General features: G+C 42.3%; 1 protein-coding gene and 1 non-coding gene across 9 annotated transcripts in view; one reads left to right on the plus strand and one right to left on the minus strand.

Annotated features, from left to right (window-relative positions):
• Positions 1-3,926, plus strand: part of LOC112654370 (uncharacterized) — a 100,216-nt gene extending 96,290 nt beyond the window's left edge. Inside the window, exon 14 of the transcript XR_007402295.1 lies at positions 3,555-3,926. This is a non-coding gene — a transcript (uncharacterized LOC112654370). The remainder of the gene's footprint in view (positions 1-3,554) is intronic.
• ZNF827 (zinc finger protein 827) overlaps positions 1-19,379 on the minus strand; it is a 166,937-nt gene that overhangs the window by 49,394 nt on the left and 98,164 nt on the right. For all 8 annotated transcript variants that reach the window (XM_025438833.3, XM_025438835.3, XM_025438837.3 and 5 more), the window contains exon 8: positions 6,804-6,907. In XM_025438833.3, coding sequence (XP_025294618.1) covers positions 6,804-6,907 — 104 coding nt within the window. The remainder of the gene's footprint in view (positions 1-6,803; positions 6,908-19,379) is intronic.

Consider the following 19,379-nt stretch of genomic DNA (forward strand, 5'->3'; position numbering starts at 1 on the left):
ATCTGGATCAGGAAGATCCATCACAATGAAAACTTCCCCCCTCTGGTAAACAGCTGGACAGACTACAGTTCATCTACTGCAAGTACATCAAAGAAGTGCTATAAACCGTACAGAATAGCTTTCCAATTTGAAACACAACAGGAATCAGATCTATCAGCCTCCATGTCATTTAGTTCAGGGCAATAAGTTCGTGCTACAAATGGAAATGTTCCTGCAGACTAAAAGGTGGATAATTGAAAGGATGCTGTCCTCATCATCATTGTCGTAGTCTCTGAAGTGAAAGTGCACTCAGATTGATGGCTTGGAGGTGACCGCTTGGCATGGAGACCCACCTATTTGTGAATAAGCCAATTAGCCCTAACAAATGCAGAAGTACTGTCAGAGCACACAGCTTGGTGAATTTTCACAAAATTACATATGCATGCAATCAGCAGCCAGAGAGAGAAACAGAACATCCTAGCTTCCTAGAAACCCTTCTTGTGTCCCCCAATTCTTAGTGGGAGGGGTGGAATTTCAGGGACAGAGACTCCTGTTTTTCTTCGGTCCTGACATTCTAGTTTGGGCCCTACAAAGAAAATAAAGGCACCTGGGCTGAAGTTCCAGATGGCAGAGTTTTTGAAAAAGAAGGGATATGGAAGAAGCTTGGAGGCCTTCTACTCTCTTTCTCCTGGAAACTGGACTAGAATTACACCTGGGTTCTCCCGATTCCCAGTCTAGAACTTTTTCTTCCACACTGCTGACCAGATCCCCACTACCTTCAGTGCTACGCGTTTGATTTAATCAGGAGGGTTTTTACAGTTTCCTGAAACTATTTCTATGGCTCAGGTGCTCTTAAAAATTACTGAAAATAAACAATAACTCTTTCTTTAGTTTTTGTAACTGAAAGAAACATTTTAAGGGACTATGATGACCAGATATCTCAGTATTAAAGGAAGATAGAAAAGAGAGAAATGGAAGGGAAGAGGACAAAATTAGAATTACATGGATAAACAGTATATTCTTATCTTAACTTCTTTGAAATATCTTGCTAAAAGGACTACTTTTTACTCCTGGTGAAAAGAGGGCAATCCACCAGTGATACTTCAAATGCCAAGTGTGGGTATGTGTGAGCAAACACTGTAGAGACATGTTCCTTTTGCTCACTGCCAGACACCTCACCTGACTTAGGTGGCATGGTGGGCAGGAAGAGAATGTATCGTGCAGTTCTGGGTTGGAATTCCAGTGCTGCCACTCCCCAGTGGCACGACTTTGTACAAGCTATTAAATCTCTCTGCAAAAGGTTCAAACTTCCAGTTATAAGACAAATAAGTCATGGGGATGTTACGTATGGCACGGTGACTATAGTTAACGATACCGTATTGTTGGGTTTTTAAAAAGATTTTATTTAACGATACTGTATTGTTAATTTTTAAGTTGCTATGAGAGTGGATCTTAAAAGTTCTCATCATGAGAAAAAAAATTGTAACTATGTATGGTGATGGATGTTACCTAAACTTACACTGTGGTAATCATTTTACAATATATATATCAAATCATTATGTTGTATACCAAAACCAGAATCTTATATGTCAATCATATCTCAATAAAACTGGGAAAAAAAGTTATTATATCTCCCTGAACCTCCAGTTAGTCATTGAGATTCCCATGTCTCAATGAGTTGTTTTCAGAATTAAATGCGATGACATATGTCCTGTGCCCTAATAACTCGTGACCCTTGAACAACACAGAGGTGTTAGGGGTGCCGACCCCATGGAGTCAAAAACCTGTATATAAGTTCTGACTCCCCCAAAATGGAAGTACTAGTATCATACTGTTGACCGGTAGCCTTACCAGTAATACACAGAGTCAGTTAACACATATTCTGTATGTTGTATGTACCCTATACTGTATTCTTACAATAAAGTCAGCTAGAGAAAAGAAAATGTTATTAAGGAAATCATAAGGAAGAGAAAATACATTCACAGTTACCATACTGTATTTATGGACAAAAAAAAAAAAAAAAGGCTGCATAGAGGTGGACCTGGGCAGTTCAAACTGTGTTGTTCAAGGGTCGATCATATTAGCTTCCTTCTCTGTACACAAGGAATTGGTGCAGTCAAAACGGGGCTTAAGCTACAAAATGATACACGCCAACAACACTCAACATTCGATTGTTTATCTGTGACTTGCCCTGAATTTAAAAAGAATCTGCTGTGTTTGAAAAAGGATTAAAGAAAACACTTTGCTGTAATGCAGGACAGTTCTGTCTGTCTGTCTGTCTTTCTCTGAGCTGGTAAGTGTTAACGTGAAGGAAGGTAACCTGCACCTCTCCTAAGCCAGCAGTCTGAAGGCAGCTCTCCCTGTCTGGCCAGTAGCAGGACAGGCTGACATCAGCCCCGGTGGCACTCAATGCAAGGCTGGCTTTCCTAGGCCTCAGCCAAGTGTATGAGGTGCTACCACTTGTATTAGATTGACGGGCAGAAAGGAGGGTGGAAAATCAATCGAGAATTGGCCTGGTGACAAGGCCAGCCGCTCCAAACCAAACCAGTCTTTTAACTTTAACAGCCAATCCCGATCGGCAGGGCAAGTCCTGCAAGGGACTAAACTTTCCCCATGTTCTTTACGTCTTGCTTCTGTGTCCTAAACAACGACGACGACCACCACCACCACCACCACCAAAAGTGGTGTTTTCTTTTTAAGGGGCGCTGGCAGGTAATGAGGGTGGGGGTTTAGAAATGTAATTGTTTTTACCTTGTGCATTGTCTGGCTCTAAGCTCCATCTGAACTATCAACCAGAAGCATCAGTGGCTCCAAGCTCCGTGAGAGAATTCCGCGGAGACCCACATTTCCCTTCACACTCGCTCTGCTTCTGTTTTTGTTTTTTGGCTTAATACAGAGCAAACATACTGTGCCTTCAGAATCATAATAAAACAGAATCGAAGCTCCACATTGTCTGAAAGCGGGGCTGAGACAGAAGTGCTGCTTCTGGAAGGCCGCCGGGCAAGCGGGGAGTGGCTGCCGGGGGACAGTAATCCGCTCCCGACACGGGGCACCCCGAGAGCACCTGCCTGGCCGCGCCGTCTTTCCTCTACGAATGTAAACCTTCTACACAGTGAGACAACTGCAAGTTAGACAAAATACGTTAGACGATACGCCGCCTGGAATTTCTATCTCCTCCCTAATAGGAAAGCTCCGCTGTTTCTTTTGTAAAATCACCATCGGCATCACAACACCCAGGGCGCACCCAGTCATCTATTAGTGGCTTTGAGGATATTTGGTGCCCACATCCCTCCAGCAGAAGGTGACAGCAGCTTTGAACTCATTTTATTAAGGACTCTGGGTGTTACCTCTGCCTAAGACATTCACAGCAAGTAAAAATGTTAGGTCTTGGCACGTGAATAATCTCTGGTTCTCAGGAAAGTCAGTCTAGAAATAGTGGCACCAACGAAGGCCAGGACACCGTGAAGCTCTTGTGTTTATTCTGTTTCTCTGGGATGGTGGCAGCTGTGTGTCTCAGATACCATCTGCCGGAGGCAAATGCCTAGTTAACTGTGCTATTCTCGATTTCTTCACAGACCATGGTCCTACCCACCTCTCCCCACTTTGCTACCCCCCACACTGCTTGCCTCGTTCTCCATGGGCCTGAGGCACGATCGCAACACGCTGGATGGATGCCTCTGGTCTGGAGCTGTGGGGCCTACGGGGTGCTCTGTGGCATACCTCCTCTGCTCCAGGGTCCGACTCCATAGGTATTTGGAAGAGAGCTACATCCTATTGACTGGAGGTTCATAAATACATACCAATACATATTGCTGAATTAATGCTATGGGTCCTCAGCATTTGCAAAGGACTTCTTAGATTGGAACGAGGCATGTTAGACCTCACTGATTAGGGTGTCTCCTAACTGGGAATCTGAGACCATTCTTTGGGACGATATTTATCTTTGCATTCTCTCTCTCAAAAGAAGTTTGTTAAGTAAATAAAGAATAAAAATAATATTTTAATGGTAATGGTTAAACTGTTGAAGATTTTGAAGGACTGTGAGGCTTTTATTTACACACTAACAACAAGTTATATTGGTTTCCCCAATTCTGCACAGAAACTATTGCTCCCTAATTCCACCTGCCTAGGATAAAGCTAACTAGTCTCCCAAACCAGTGAGCTAGCCCTTTGTCTGCCTCTCCTACCCACCTCTTCCTTTTCTCCTTAACCCAGGCCCTTGTTAATAATGCCGCCTTAGTGAGAGAACATCCCCATTGGACGCTTCCTGCCTGCCGTATCTCCAATGACTTAGCAATCTGCTGCCCACTAAGTCTTCCAAAATGTTCTATAAGAATCCACGACTCTTATACCTTTGAACCTTCAGTTCTTCAGCTGTAGCTTTAATTTCTTTGCTTCCAGCACTGCACTTAGCAGAGCCCTAGAATAACTGTAGGTCCACAGTATCTACCTGAGACTCCTGGGCTCTGGTGTATTTGGGGATTCATACTTTTTCTTATTTCAGAATGCTAATATGGTGCCTAAGACATATTTTATGTTAACACCCCAGTGGGCCTTTATAATCAAGCATATTGATATTTCTGTAGCAAAATGTATGAATGTCACCCTTGGCAGTACATAGTCTATAGATAGCCTCCCATTAGGTTTTGCCACCAAGTAACTTATTTAAAAAGTTGTGGTTGGAAGAGCTTTTTGGATTTCAGAATTGACGATAAGAGACTGGGAAGCCGCAGTAGGAATACAGTGGCCATTTACTGCTACCCAGACTTGAAAGAGATGTTTTCTTGAAAAGCCTCCGGAATGCAAGCTCTTGTTAATTCAGATTGGTCTTCCCCACAATTAGTCCACGTTATTGAGGCTTTCCTTACAAAACATGTGTTCAGATTATGAGAACTTTGTGACTACAAGGTTGTCCTGGTCATTTTAAAACTTTTCTAATTTTGATTCCATTTCTAGAGCATTTTCTCACCTTGTTTATTTTTTTAAAAGTCCTTTTTTAGATGTCTACTTTAGCAAATGTAAATATAGTTATTTTGCTTTTCCTTTGCCTAAATGAAGGCTTTTTGAAGTATAGAGTGATTATCTCTCAAAACAGTGGATTTAAGTTTTAAAAATCCCAGTTATGCTGACTTACCACCCAAAATAAAAGTTAACTTTTTAAGTGGGAGTTTATCTAATTTGCAATATGTCTATCAAGCAAACCACAGAAACCCCCTCTATACACAAACACACTGATACCACTCTTTGAGGCCGAGTTGTAACTTGACCAATAAACCCTTCTTTAAAATATAGCCAAGCCAAACATTAAGCCAGCAATGCGGGGTTTGTATATACATCATGGGATGCTGGCTGTATGGGTCACAGCACTCTGACAGGCAGGTCCTAGGCAGTTATTTTGACATTAGAAAGTCACAATCCATCAACTTAACAGCAGGGTGATAATTTGGGGACCAGGGAGATGGCTATTCAAAATGACACTGTGGGAAGTAAACAGTAGTTCAAATAGCCTCAAATGTTTGAGAATGAAGACATCAACTAAGTAAAATTTCTCTCCACCTCAAGAACCAGATATTATGTAATTAATGTGTTTTTGTGTAAGCATGTTATTTATGGTGTTAAAATTAAAAAGTCCTGCAAAGCTAAAAAGCATGGACTCTTTGGGGATGAGAAGAAATGGATCTGTCATTAGAAGAATAAAGGGTGACAAAGAGTTGCCTTCCCCCCACTGTTTGTCACAAACTACTTCCAGTGACCTGTGATACCCCAAGCCAATATTTCATAAGATGCTACTTGGCTCTTTCTGAATTGCAAAACACTCAGATCTCCAGCCATCTGTGACACCAGGCTCCTTGGGTGTGTGGAGGACACTTGGACTTTATTCTTGCAGGAATTCCTGGTCAACAGCCCTGCTGTGAGCTTCTCCTGAACACTCGTAGCTTTGGTCTCCCACACCATCCTGGACAAGTAAATGGGTGGAGAGGCCACAGGGAGCTTCTGAAATTCTCTCAATGGCTGGAATTAAGGTTACAACAACAGGAAGTTTCCTGGCTGTTGCACTGGTGTTAGGGCGTGGGGATGGGAGGCCAGTGAGGAAGATGGGATACAGCACGGTTGGTCCTCAAATGTTCTCATCTCATAATAACTCTGAGAACACACACACAAGCTCTGAGGGTTGGCCACGCTGTTGATAACAGGACAGCAAACACATCCTGCCCTCTACTCTGGAAAGGAGAAATGCTAAGGGAAGAGTGGATAATACATTAATTATGTATTGATGCTGAGATTGCAAAAAGGAGCATTAGATGGATATATATGCAGATACTCTGATTAAGAAGAGAGGCGGAATCCAGGTGGCAAGATTATCTTAATGAGCTGTGCTGCTTCCGTGGAAACCAAAGTGGTCTTTGTGGCCACTCACACCCCACTCGGGTCATGACCTTCCCTGCTGGCGATTAGTTCTCGCCACTGCCCTTCTATATCTTCCTGCCTGCCTGCCTGCCTGAAATACGAACAGCGTGTAAAGCAAATTATTTGCAGGTTATACTTCACTCTTTCAAAGAAAAAGAAATTTGCTATATGAATGAAACATCAGCAGGTAAAGAACAATAAGCTCTGAAAGCAAAAATGAAGCACTTTATTACTGCCTACACTTTACTTTAATAAACTTTTGTGGCTGTTTAAATTGAGTTTCTCCTCTTTTTAAAAACCTAGCTTCATATGAATAACCTCCACATCTAAGCTGAAAGTATCTGAAAATTTACACATTTCAGAGGAGTAATTTTAAGCAACCAACAGCAGAAGCAAAGTCAATAATGTTTCCATACCTGGCGCTGATATTCTTCCGTGAAGCACATTTTCACTGGGCAGCAGGTCTTTTGAATTAGAGGTGAATGGTGATTGTCTAAATGTATCTTCTGAAAAGAAAGGGCTGGGGTGGGGGGAGGGGGTGAAGTTTAGTAAATTAAAGTTACTTACATTATCCAGAGCATCTGGCCCCAAATATATACATATATACACACTCATATATATTTATATGCACCTACAAACATACACAAATGCAGGATAAGGTATTTCTTTAAAATGGAGTTTAGAGAATATAAGAAGATTGTGTTTAAAATGGAATAAGAGAAATCTATGACATCAGACAAGTGCCATCTGTATATTCTGCTGGTTGGTTTTAGACTTAAGGTGACTATATGAAATATCATCTTTGAAACATTGCTAAACCCACCGTCCGGACGGCTGAGCAGTAACTTTTACTCTTGTGCTATGGTGTCATGCAAGCGTGTTGTAGCCAAATGTAGACAACTGTCTGAATCAGACAGTTCTTGAGGTTCTTCCCAGAGAGGCGACAGATTTGCCCTGGCTCACCCACATTCTGTCACCGGAGCCCTCGGGACCAAGAGCATGCAACACAAAGGACAGAAGGCAGGCCAGAGTCCGGGACTATCGCGCTGACGGAGACAACTCACTGGTCCCCACGGAAACTGTGACTGCATCCTAGAAATGCCTTGGTTTGGAAGGAGTTAAGCCATCTAATTGGAGAGACCTTGATTTCCCATGAAACTGAGGCTCTAACCCGAGTGATTCCTAAGTTCCATGAGTGACTCAGCAAGAACTAGAATCAGGGATGTCAGACACCGAGCCAGGGTTCTGCTCTACTACCACAGCAACTGTGAACACAAAGGTTTTGGACGTTTTGAACCAGAGGATGTCAACCCAATGGTAAGCATCCACTATCCATCCCTCTAAAGTAAACTGCAGATAAGTACCGCGATCACATGTGAGAATACTGCAGTTGTCCACTCCAGCCTGCAGAACAGAAAGCCCAATTCATTGGCAACAGAGAAAATTTACTGGAGGGATCTGGTACACAGGTGGTGCAGGGCCCATAGGGGCAGTAATGCAGCCCAGAGCCACGATGAATGGGAGGCAACCATCACAGAGGCTGGGGGAACAAGAAAAGGGGGTGAATGGAGCCCAAGGCTGGGGACACCTGCGGGAGCAGGAGCTGGAGACCTTCCCAGAAGCCGGAGAGAGGCAGCCCGCAGGGATCAGGTCCCGGCAAGACAGCGGAGCAGGGGAAGGAAAAGATTGCAGGGCACACAAAACTAGGACTGCCATGACCGCTGTTGCTTTTCTAAACATGCCTCAAGGCTATGGTTACTGTCATTAAATATTGAAAGGAAATATTAAGATAAAATGGGAGACATATATTTATTAAAAAGACGTAATTAACAATATGATTTTATGTGACTGTTAGGCTAGATTTAACACCTGCTTTTTACTTATATCTTAAATACAAGACCATTTAAATAGGCTTAGAGAGTGAAACGGCTATAGGCTAGTAGGTAATGGGAAATGGGGAAACATACTGTTTTATGTCAGACAGCTCATCACCTGCAAGTGATAGAGCATCCTTGAGAGGACAAGGCAATGCTGTATGGTGGTTAACAGCATGTGCTCAAAGGTGGGTAGCTCTGAGTTCAAATTCCAGCTCTATCACCTTTGGCTGTGTGACTTTACAAATATGACCTAGCTTCTCTGAGCCTGTTTCTTGCCTGTGTAGTGGGATGATCACAGCATCCACAGCTCACAGAGAAGCTGTCAGGACTGAGTAAGACAGCCCATAGAATGTGCTTTCATAGTGCCTGGTAAACACGAAGTGCTCAATAAATGTGAGATACTTTTTATCCATACCTGTGTCTAACTCAAAGAGGAGCATAAATGAACCAACTTTTCCTTACAAGTTGACCGAAAGTGTGGAGTTTTCTTGTATAAAATGAAGAAAAAGTCACTCTGATTTTGAAGAGTTGTGTTTTTTTTTTTTAAGATTTTATTTATTTATTCATAGAGACCCAGAGAGAAAGAGACACAGGCAGAGGGAGAAGCTGGCTCCACGCAGGGAGCCCGACGTGGGACTCGATCCCAGGTCTCCAGGATCACACCCCGGGCTGCAGGCGGCGCCAAACCGCTGCGTCACCCGGGCTGCCCTTGAAGAGTTGTTGACTTCTGGGCGACGAGGTTAATGTCCAACTCTTCCAAGTAAGAAAACTGTTTACAATCAAAGGACTTCTAGGGACGTAGAGACCATGGAGGATTGTGGGTCAAACCCAGAGTGTTAAGATTTCTGGGTTCCTACCTCATGAGCTCTGGAGCTTCCATACAAGAGGGCAGAGCTACCCTTGTATCTGAGTGGACAGTTCACAAGGAAAACACCAGGGGCTGGTCCCCGGGCACATGGTAAAGGTCAGGCAATGGGCCTCCATGTTACTGTGACTCTGGCTATTGAAAGCACCTAGAAATCTGAGAGTTCAGGAAAGCACACCAATTGTTTGGCCTGAAATGTGGAGATTCCCTCTGAGGGCATCAAGAATCCCAAGAGGGGTCCCCTAACAGGTATCTCCAAATATTACCCTTCTTGCCACAGAGAAACACGTGTAATTCCCTCATTCCCTTGGCCTGACAGTAGCCATCTAGTGAGTGCCCACTAGGTGCAAGGCCCTGGGAGCAAAGTGGTCAGCAAACGTGGCTACGGTTGCAAATCTCAGGGAGACCTGTGTGGGCACGGGAGAGGGAAATGTTCAGGAGACCACTGCTAAGCAGGAGAGGGCTATGGTGTTACAGTGGGGGTCTAGCCTGGCCAGGGAGGCCAGCTACGGCTTTCCTGCAGACACGGCAACCGAGCTGAGACCTGAACGGAGGGAAGGGTGGTCAGCGTCCAAGGGGCTGGGAAGTGTCCCCTGCAGAGCCAGAGAACTCAGCCAGGCTGCGCAGCTCGCAGAAGGTGCACTGAGGAGGGACACGAGGCCCCAAAGCCTCGGGCAGGCACGCTGCAGTGCAGGGATCCTGACTTTGTCCCAGTAGCAGCAGAAAGCCCTGCTGTACTTCAAGAAAGTGGGGGACGGAATAAGATTTCAGTCCCGGGAAGTTCTGCCCGGGGGGCTTGCTGAAGACAAGACAGGGGACCAGAGTAGCGGTCCCACGTGGGGCATCGTGACGCCGGTGGCCAAGGCTTCAAACCAGCAGTGACACAGGCAGATGGAATAACAGTTTAAGAGCTAGTGCAGGTAAGACCATAGGTGCATTTAAAATCAGCCCTCAGGTTTCCAGGTGAGCCGGGCCAAGGCTGCCGCACCGTATGCTGGGAATAGCCTCCTAGGTCTTGCTAAGTAGTGGAAGTGGGCTAGCTCTGCATCTTCACGTCTTCTTTGCAACAGCGCAGGTTTCCACTGATGTGAGGAATGAAGCCCTATTATCACCAAGCCATTCATAAGAAATTGAGTCGAAAGGGAGAGAATCACTGAGGAAAACAACATTCCAAATAATTTTCTACCCCGGGTGCAGCTTTATCCTGCATAGAACAGAAAAGTCTTCTTCTGAGGGAGGGGGAGTCACACTGAATACTAAAGAGACACAAAAGGACAAGTAATGTTATGGGGCAAGGAATCAATAAAGAAACTTTCACAGGTCAAGGCAGCATAAGTCTAGTGTGAGGTCTTATCTAAAAAGAGACTCTAGAAGGTCAACGGAGAGCATCAGTCCCAGGCCACATGTGCAGCTGCACCACTGCATTTGTTCATTCCGCGGAGTGCAGTGGTTTAGCACACAGTTTGGCATCAGAAAGATCTGAGTCTGAGTTCCAAACCATTTAATAGTTAAGTGCCTTCTGATCACATAAGCAACCTCTCCAGCATCAGTTTCATCACTGGAAAAAGCTTTTAAAATGCTTTCTTTCTAAGGGCTGCTGCAGGGGTTAAGTATGGTATTTCACATTCAAGTTCTCAGTACATAGGACATGCTCAATAAAAAGTAGCAACTGATGCATATATTGCTACTATCTGGCACTGTCCTAAAATACTTTGTGTACTTTAACTTCACTTAATCCTCACAAGGTCCCTTTACCAGCAGGTTGGCACTGAAGTCTGCACTCTTACCCACTAAGCTGCACCACCTCTCCTGTGATCTCTTAATATCCAGGGAGCTCATGGACAGTACAGGAACCGCAGATCCTCCTTGGAATGGACAGAGCAAAAGGAAGAGAGAGGAAGGAGGGCTGAAGGGGGGATGGGAGCAACCATTTCAGGATGAGGGATCTCAGGTAACTAGAGGAGAAATCCCCCCCCTTTTTTTTAAAGATTTTATTTATTTATTCATAAGAGACACAGAGAGAGAGGCAGAAACATAGGCAGAGGGAGAAGCAGGCTCCACGTGCAGGGACCCCGAAGTGGGACTCAATCCCAGGACTCCAGGATCACGACCTGAGCCGAAGGTAGGCACTCAACCGCTGAACCACCCGGGCATCTCTAAAGAACTTTTTCAATGGAGAAATAGAGCAAGTGAAAATGATTTAGTCTTTATTTCCTCTAGAAGATATGCCCCAATTTTCTAAAACTTCTGCAACCCTGAGGCCTGTCAATTTGCAATCCTAAACATTCCCTACTGCTGGCACGCACTGCTTTTGAGGGCAAGCTCATCTCTGCTATTAAGCCTAAACAAAGAGGTTAGAGGAATGAGGTGATCAGGTGTTCAGAAGCCTCTATTTCAGCACAGATATGAAGCTCATGGTGGCAGTATGGCTACATACACATTGTATATTAATCTTTCAGCCACCTAGATTGGCATCTATGTTTCAGGAAGAGGAGGAGAAAAACCCACACTTGGAGCATGCTTGCATAGTATGTGCTTGCTTAATGGGATTAGATCTCCAATGATGTTGGCCATCTTCAACTCTGCCTATGTTCTGAGGATGGAAGACACAGCATTTGCAATCTGGAGCCGAGCAATGCAATTTCCAGAATGCTGAGATGGTATTCTTTAAGCTTCTTTTCTTCTCCCATGCCTCATGCGTTGGTAAAGCACCGCCGCCCCCAACCTGCTCTTGGCGGAGGCCCAGGTTTGCAGCGGACAAAGCCGGCACTGCGTTCATGCTGCAGTGATGGCAACGGTGGGAGAAGGTGGCAGAGAGGGGAGCTCCGGGACGTGCCCAACACAGCATGAACTGGGTCGGCATCTCCCCAGGGAGAACAATAAATGAAATACAGACTTTCTGATATGCTCAACTCTGAAGCACATTTGTACTATCCTTCAACTAGTCACTTAGACGGTTCCCAGTTCTTCCAGAAAAGCAGCCAGCTTGTGACTGCTGCATGGCTCTCACTTCCTGACTCCCCAGCTGCCTGAATTTTAGTCATTTCACTATGAAAAAGCCTCTCCAACAGAAAGTGAACTAAAGAAGGGGAAAAGGGAAAAACTGCCACAAAGTGATTTATTTCTGGTTAACATTTTTGCTGAAAAGTTGGTAAAGTAAGAGGTTGAAACTAATGGCCAGTAGGAAAGGGATCATCATCTGTCCTCATATAACAAAATCCCCACCTGCCACGGCATATCCCCTTTGGGCCCAGACACAAACAGGCTACCTGAAAGACTTAGTTAATGAGTATAAATTTTCAGAAGCAGCATCTGGAAGCTACCAGTGTAGACTCCCCCATTACTTTTCTTGCCTTTTGCTACTTAGAAAAGACAAGATGTTTATTTATCCAAGTTTCTTTTCTGGATAAAAGTGAAATGAACACTGAAAGTGTATTTTCATTTGTCTCTTGTGGAAAACTGAAGAGCTAAAACTTGAGGGGGCATTGCTGTCACCGTGGCTGGACAGTTCCAGGCATCAGACAGCATGGACCAAAGGGTCAACAGCATGGGGCTGTGAGAAGGAAAGATTTACAATAAATAATAAAACAGTTCGTAAAAGATTATGGCTGTAAATAGTGATACATTTTGCTAAGTGCCGATTGTGGCACAAATATTTCCACCTTTAACATCTCAGTGCCAACAGGGAGCTGTGCTTCATGCAGAACAGAAGGCCCATCTACTTAAAAGCCACCCTCCCTGTGCACCAGCATTGAAACCAAACGTTACAGGAATTCTCATGTTGATAACAATAGCAAAATAAAAAGGAAAAGAACAAAGTGGATACAGTATATAAAAGAAAGTTGGAAAAGGTACTTTACTTTTTTTTTTTTTAAGATTTTATTTATTTATTTGAGAGAGAGAGCATATGAGTGGGAGGCAGGGCAGAGGGAGAAGGAGAAGCAGGGAGCCCATTGTGGGGCTCTATCCTGGGACCCCAGATCATGACCTGAGCCAAAGGCGGACACTTAATTGACTGAGCCACCCAGGCGCCCCAGGAAAAAGTACTTTAAATAACGACACAATTATTTCAAAGGAGCAACAGAGAAGAAATATTTTTTCCTCTTCTAAAAGACAATAATAACTCTTAGGGCTCCACTTGGGAATGACCAACAGAAAAGAAAGACTAAACACGGGAAAGAGACTGCTCTATAGTGAGTTTTTACTCAGAACCCAGAAGGATCTCTATACTTCAGGATAGAATGAAATTCTATTAATGTAAGAGTTGCAGACACATCATGCTGAAGGGATATTCTGACTTCATTTGCACATGAATTTACAAATTTTTCTTTAATCAATTAAAAAAAGATGGTGTATTTTCAAGTACTTGATTATCTATTCAGCTATGTATCACACAACATAACAGGGCCTCAGGATTTTTTCCAAGAGCTGCGTAAAATATGTCCAAAAGAATCTGGGTTAATTTTTGTTTTGTTTTGTTTTGTTTTTTAAGGAAATCTTAAGAATAAATGATCTGACTCCGATATTTCTGAGAAGTTATATATTGCAAAAGGAGAACCAAAAGGGCCATTCTGGAGTGGAAAAGTTCTGCGGGGGTCAGCATCTTCTCTCTTTAGCTGCTACCCACTCCCAGCAGACCCTGGCCCCTGGACCACCTCTCCAGATGGCCTTGTTTACAGGGCTTGCCTCAATCTCCACTAAGCCTCAGCTATTAATTCACATCAGTACAATACTAGTTTTCTGTATTGATATATCCTGTTATTTTTTAAAGGACTGAAACTCCATATATTAATCTAAAACCACTGCACTGGGTTTTTAAAAACTCTGACCCCTAAATCACTTCGACCTGGAGACACACCCCAAGAGTGACACACCGCATTAACTTCTTGAAGTGAACAGGAAGCACTAGTCACAAAAGCAATCTTCCGTGCCTCCAGAAGCTTCCAGAAAAGATAGGCAAGAGACCTGGCTGACAAAAACAGAAGACGGTCCTTGCCAAAGAAAGGGTTGCTTTGTTTTTTTTTTAAAGGTTTTCCCACATATCAAATAAAAAAGATGGGATTATTCGAAGATAAGGAATAGAGGAACTATTAGGATTAGCTATAACTCTCTTAACATTTCCTCAAGTACTTTAAGGTCAGAAGAAACATTCTGAGAAGCTGGAGCAGCTTGCATGAAAATATGCCCACAACTACACAACAAAACATCACTGCACTTTATTTTTCATATTTCATTGTTTATAAAAGATCAAGTAACATTATTTCATTTTCAACTTAATTAATCATGATTAACACCTGAATTTTAAGGAAGTGTTTTTTATCTCAAATATCACTGGCCTTAATTAATTTCTCTGCTAACAATTTATGAGATAAGAGATGCTTAATCCATTTTTGATCTATTTACATATCTACTACATATTTTATACATTTATACATGATTTTATTTGAAATACACAAAATGCTCAGTTCTACAGATCTCTGTAAAAGAATTTTTAGTACTTTACAAAACCCTTGTCAGGTCATTTTGCTACAGTGTAGCAATCACTCCATGTCATCTTAGACTATATGTGGTCCTCCCAACTTCCAACTTGGGCCCTCAATTTCATTTTGGATGAGACATTAGCTGCTGCTTCTGAAATGGGCCCAGATATTAACATTTTAGGTATAACAGTCAGTGCCAATTTTATTATGAACATTCTAGCAGTCAGTTAAAAAGGGAATCATCTACAATGAAAGAAAAGTTTTAATGATGTTCATGAACAGTGCCTTTCCCTTTGCAACACCACAGAAATAAGAACCTCCTATTCTTGAATGATTTAATGTATTTTTTTAAGATTTTATTTATTCATGAGAGACACAAAGAGAGAAGCAGACACATAGGCAGAGGGAGAAGCAGGCTCCCTCCAAGATCACGACCTGAGCCAAAGGCAGATGCTCAACCGCTGAGCCACCCAGGCATCCCGATTTTAATGTATTTCTTTTAATAAAAGAATTCGAACATGGGGATGGGAAATGACTGTAAGCCTCTGACCCGAAGACAACTCTGACCATCCAAAATAGCAAATTCCCTACTCAAGCTTGAAAGGGACATGACAGAGACCTACAACCCCAGTGGGCAGGCCTAGAAACCCAGTCGTCGATCATGTTAGGTACACACATTTTCAAAGAAAGAAGGATGGTACTGAATAAAACGTGAATAAATTGCTATACATTGGCAGGCTTCAGCCAGGACATTTTATCTACAAATTGAGGCTGGCACTGCAGACTCAGTGGGTTTCTAAATGGGGCTTGTGGGCAGATGGAGAACCAAGGTCATTCTACACCAGATTTTCATCTTTAATTTTCAGAGTTGACAAGAAAGCTAAGATGTGTCTCCTCCTCCTAGTCCATTGATATAACTGTATATACTTGGCTGGTGGTGATCAAATAGAACTTTCTTGGCAATTAAAAACAATCAAATATGTTGTTGATTCTGTATAGTGTTAAATGGTATTGTGAAAAAGATTCTTATTTCTTAGAGAAATATATAAAAAAATCTGAGAGTGAATGTTATGATATCTGTCTGGTATGTGATTTAAACTGTACAGAAAGGGACGCCTGGGTGGCTCAGTGGTTGAGCATCTGCCTCCAGCTCAGGGTGTGATCCTGGGATCCCAGTATCGAGTCCCACATCGGGCTCCCCATGGGGAACCTGCTTCTCCACTGCCTATGTCTCTGCCTCTCTCTCTGTGCCTCTCATGAATAAATAAATAAAATTAAAAAAAATAAACTGTAGGGAAGAACAGGGTCATGAAATAAAGCGTGGCAAATGTTTTTTCAGTGGGTGATGGGAGCATCGTGGTTTATTTCATTATTCTTTCTACTCTGTTTTGAAATTTTTCATAATAAAAAAATCAATAACAATCAAACAAAAATTCCAACCCAGACAAACCACCAAAGAGAAGAATAAATGACAGTAAAAGAAAATATACAAAAGAACAAATACAAATGCCTCCCTGTGAACAAAATGCTTGACATCACTAAGAATCAATAAATAAAAAGGTTTTAACTATAAAATATAATTTTTAGTTTCTCAATTGGTAAAAAAACACATTTTTCTAATGATAAAGCACAAGACCTTTGAAATATTTTCTTGATCTCTTAATTAGCTTCTGGTAGAACTGCAGATTGACCTTTTTTGAAAGTCCATTAGACAAACCATGCAAAAGCCTGAAAACTATTTTTTTTTGTCAATTTATCCTCAGATTGTTTATATTAGCAACAACTTGGGAAAACAAAACCAAACCAAATCCTTAATATCTAATAACAGGGGATTGATTAAATACATTGTGACACATGCAAACATTGAATACTGTGTAAACATTAAAAGAATAAATATTGAGTTACTTTTATTGACATGGAAAGAAGTTCTTAGTATATCACTAGCTAAAAAGAGAAATCTGAAAAACTGTATCTATAGTAGGATCTAATTTTTATAGGAAAGTATATGCACATACACAGACAAAAATTCAGCCAGGAGATACACCACCAATTCAGCAGCAGCTGTCTCTAAATAGCATGATTATTTTTTCTTCTTTATGTTCTCCTGTATTCTCCACCAATAAAAGTTATTTTTAAAACTTAAAAAAAGACTAAGTTTTATAGTTCAGGATCCTTTGTTTTTAAAGAGCCTCTCAGTCTTTTAAAGAGTAAGCCGAGGAATAATGTAATCGAAGGCAGTTTTAAGACCCAGGCAGACACAACTGTATGTAAGTCATGACTCCACCAAGTATCAGTCACTTGAGCTGGAGAAAGGCCAAAAGCTGTGGACGGGAGAGGCTGTTGAAAATAATTACAGAAGAACAATAGAGCATCTTGGGAAGAAATATATATTGGTAACTTATTATTATTATTCTTTAAATTTTATTCTTTCAAAAGTACAAATGCCTTCTATTTAGGGTTGTCTCAGAGGCAGGCCAATCTGTACAACCTAACACCAAGTTTTCAAGAAACAATTCCTGCGGCTGCAGCTTGAGCATTCATCTACTGCGGGGCCAGGAAACTTCTCAGGACAAGGAGCACAATGCCAGGCCTTGTGGAGGGCTGCTGCGGCGAGGAGGCCAGACCCGGGGAGCCGGAGCCAACTGCAGGCCACGGAAGTGAACCTGCATGTCCGGATCCGCGAAATGTCAGCTTGTGAGGGACCTGGATCTCCCACGGGACTCTGACTTTGTGCTCCAGCAGGGACAACAGGCTTTCTGCTGAGGTGAGCAGAGAACAGCTAAACTCAGTCTTCCCTGCAGTGACACCAGACTCTGTCCTGTGGACGTTGTAGGCAATATGCCAGTGAAATGGGGATGCTCCAAGGTCTGCTGCATCACCCAAGAGGGCTTTTTATCCTGAAACAGAGGTCACCCCTTGCATATCTGATATGTCTCTAGGAGACACTCTTGAGAGGAAAATCCCAGATGAGAAGAACAGGATTGAGCTAGCACCTAAACCACATATACCTCCTAGTCATGTCACCCGTGCATAACTTGTCAAAGGCAGCAAAGGGAGAAAGCTAGATGTCTACTTACGGAGACTTACACATTTATACTTCATCCCTGGCTATTTTGAGTTACACAAACAAGACAGAACACTGTTGCAAGCCAGCAGAAGCAAAGGTGGCAGGGCTGGTGGGAAATGAAGAAAAGGTACAGCCCTCTCTAGATCCTCAAAAGGAGATTGAAACTTGTTTCCTTACAATAACACAATACCAAATGGTTCTGGAAGCACATTGTTTCAACCACATCAGTTCAGTATAGACATCTCAGGTGGGGAAAAAAAAAATGGCAGGAGTGATACTTACAGGACAATGGAGGGCAAGAATAGAAAGTACTGAGAAAGGTGTGGTGAAATAAGGAAAAAAGCCAAGTGGAGCCATGCACAAAACAATTTCAGGCTATATGCACATAAAAAAAAAAAAAGATTTACTGTTTTCAAGGATGAGTTTAATTTCTTTGAAAAATGAAAACTCAAAGTTAAGTTGAAAACAAAGGTAAGTTGAAAACAACGTACTGTCCATGAAAAGACAACTCAACTCGACACTTGTATCAGAGCAGCTGCAAGAGTGGTGCAGGCTATGCACTGCACAAAGGTACCACATTTAGAAGGGCCTGCTTCACATCACAGATATCAAAAATTTATGTACTTATTGTGACAGTATAACAGTAGGTGGCAGTACCTTGAGGAAAGGTGTCTTAAAATTTGCAATGGCCTCCCACGGGCCTTGACTTCACCCAAAAAAGTACCACATGTCTTAACTGAAGGGACTCCATGAAATAAGTAGCAATTTCCATTTTTTCAGAAGTGGAATCTCAATGCATTTAATTTTAAAGCCCTAAAATTTAAAGGGTAATGAGAATAGGTGGAGAGCTACTCAAAAATTACCAATTTCATGTGCTCTGTTTCTTATTTTCTTAATTGCTTTTGTCTAATTCAGTGTTCTTTTAAGGTAATAGAGCATTATTCTCTTTGGCCTTCCAAAAAACTAAGAGGAGATTGTGCAAATTGAGGCAGCACATTATGCTTTTCCAAATGTGTGTATTTTCTATTACTGAATCATAAATATTTAAGGACATGAATCCAAACCATCACACGGGAAAATTCTATATTGGACACTTCCAAGTGCATACGTCTTTTAGTGAGCACTTAGAAGTGCCATTATCTAAATCATAACAAAAAGCCCACATTTCAAGTTCTGAAAATTGGGCAAATTAAATGTTGGTTGGCATGGCATGATATGAGTCGACCTTTCTCTGATTTTCCCACTTCTGCTTTTTGTCTTGTAATAGGGAAAAGGCCAATTTGGGCAAATGCTTCCTTGCTTTTGGAATAAAGCAAGCCAGGTGTGAGAAGTTTTTCTTAAGGCCTGCAATCTTATATCTCCAAGGACACTGAATTATTAATGGGTAAAAGAGAGAACAAATAACCAAGAGAGGGTTCTTGGCAGCCATTGTTTGACGTTCATGGTGTTACACAACATTGAGCATGTCCAATTCACCTGCCAGGAGCTATCTGATTCTTACTCTAGGGTTCCATTTTCCTATTTTGATCTTATCCAGCATCTGGCGGGGTGATGGTCCATGTCAGAAGATGTAGATCTTCTTTTTATTCCATTAAACTTTGGGATCTGGTTATGATATCATGCCTCATATATTTTCATCAACAAATGATCATATTAGCTGGTTATCTATTCCCTGCAGAATCTAGGCTTGTGCTAGGAACGGA

The sequence above is a fragment of the Canis lupus genome, chromosome 15, assembly GCF_003254725.2.
Source record: "Canis lupus dingo isolate Sandy chromosome 15, ASM325472v2, whole genome shotgun sequence".
In the NCBI taxonomy this organism is placed as follows: Eukaryota; Metazoa; Chordata; class Mammalia; order Carnivora; family Canidae; genus Canis; species Canis lupus.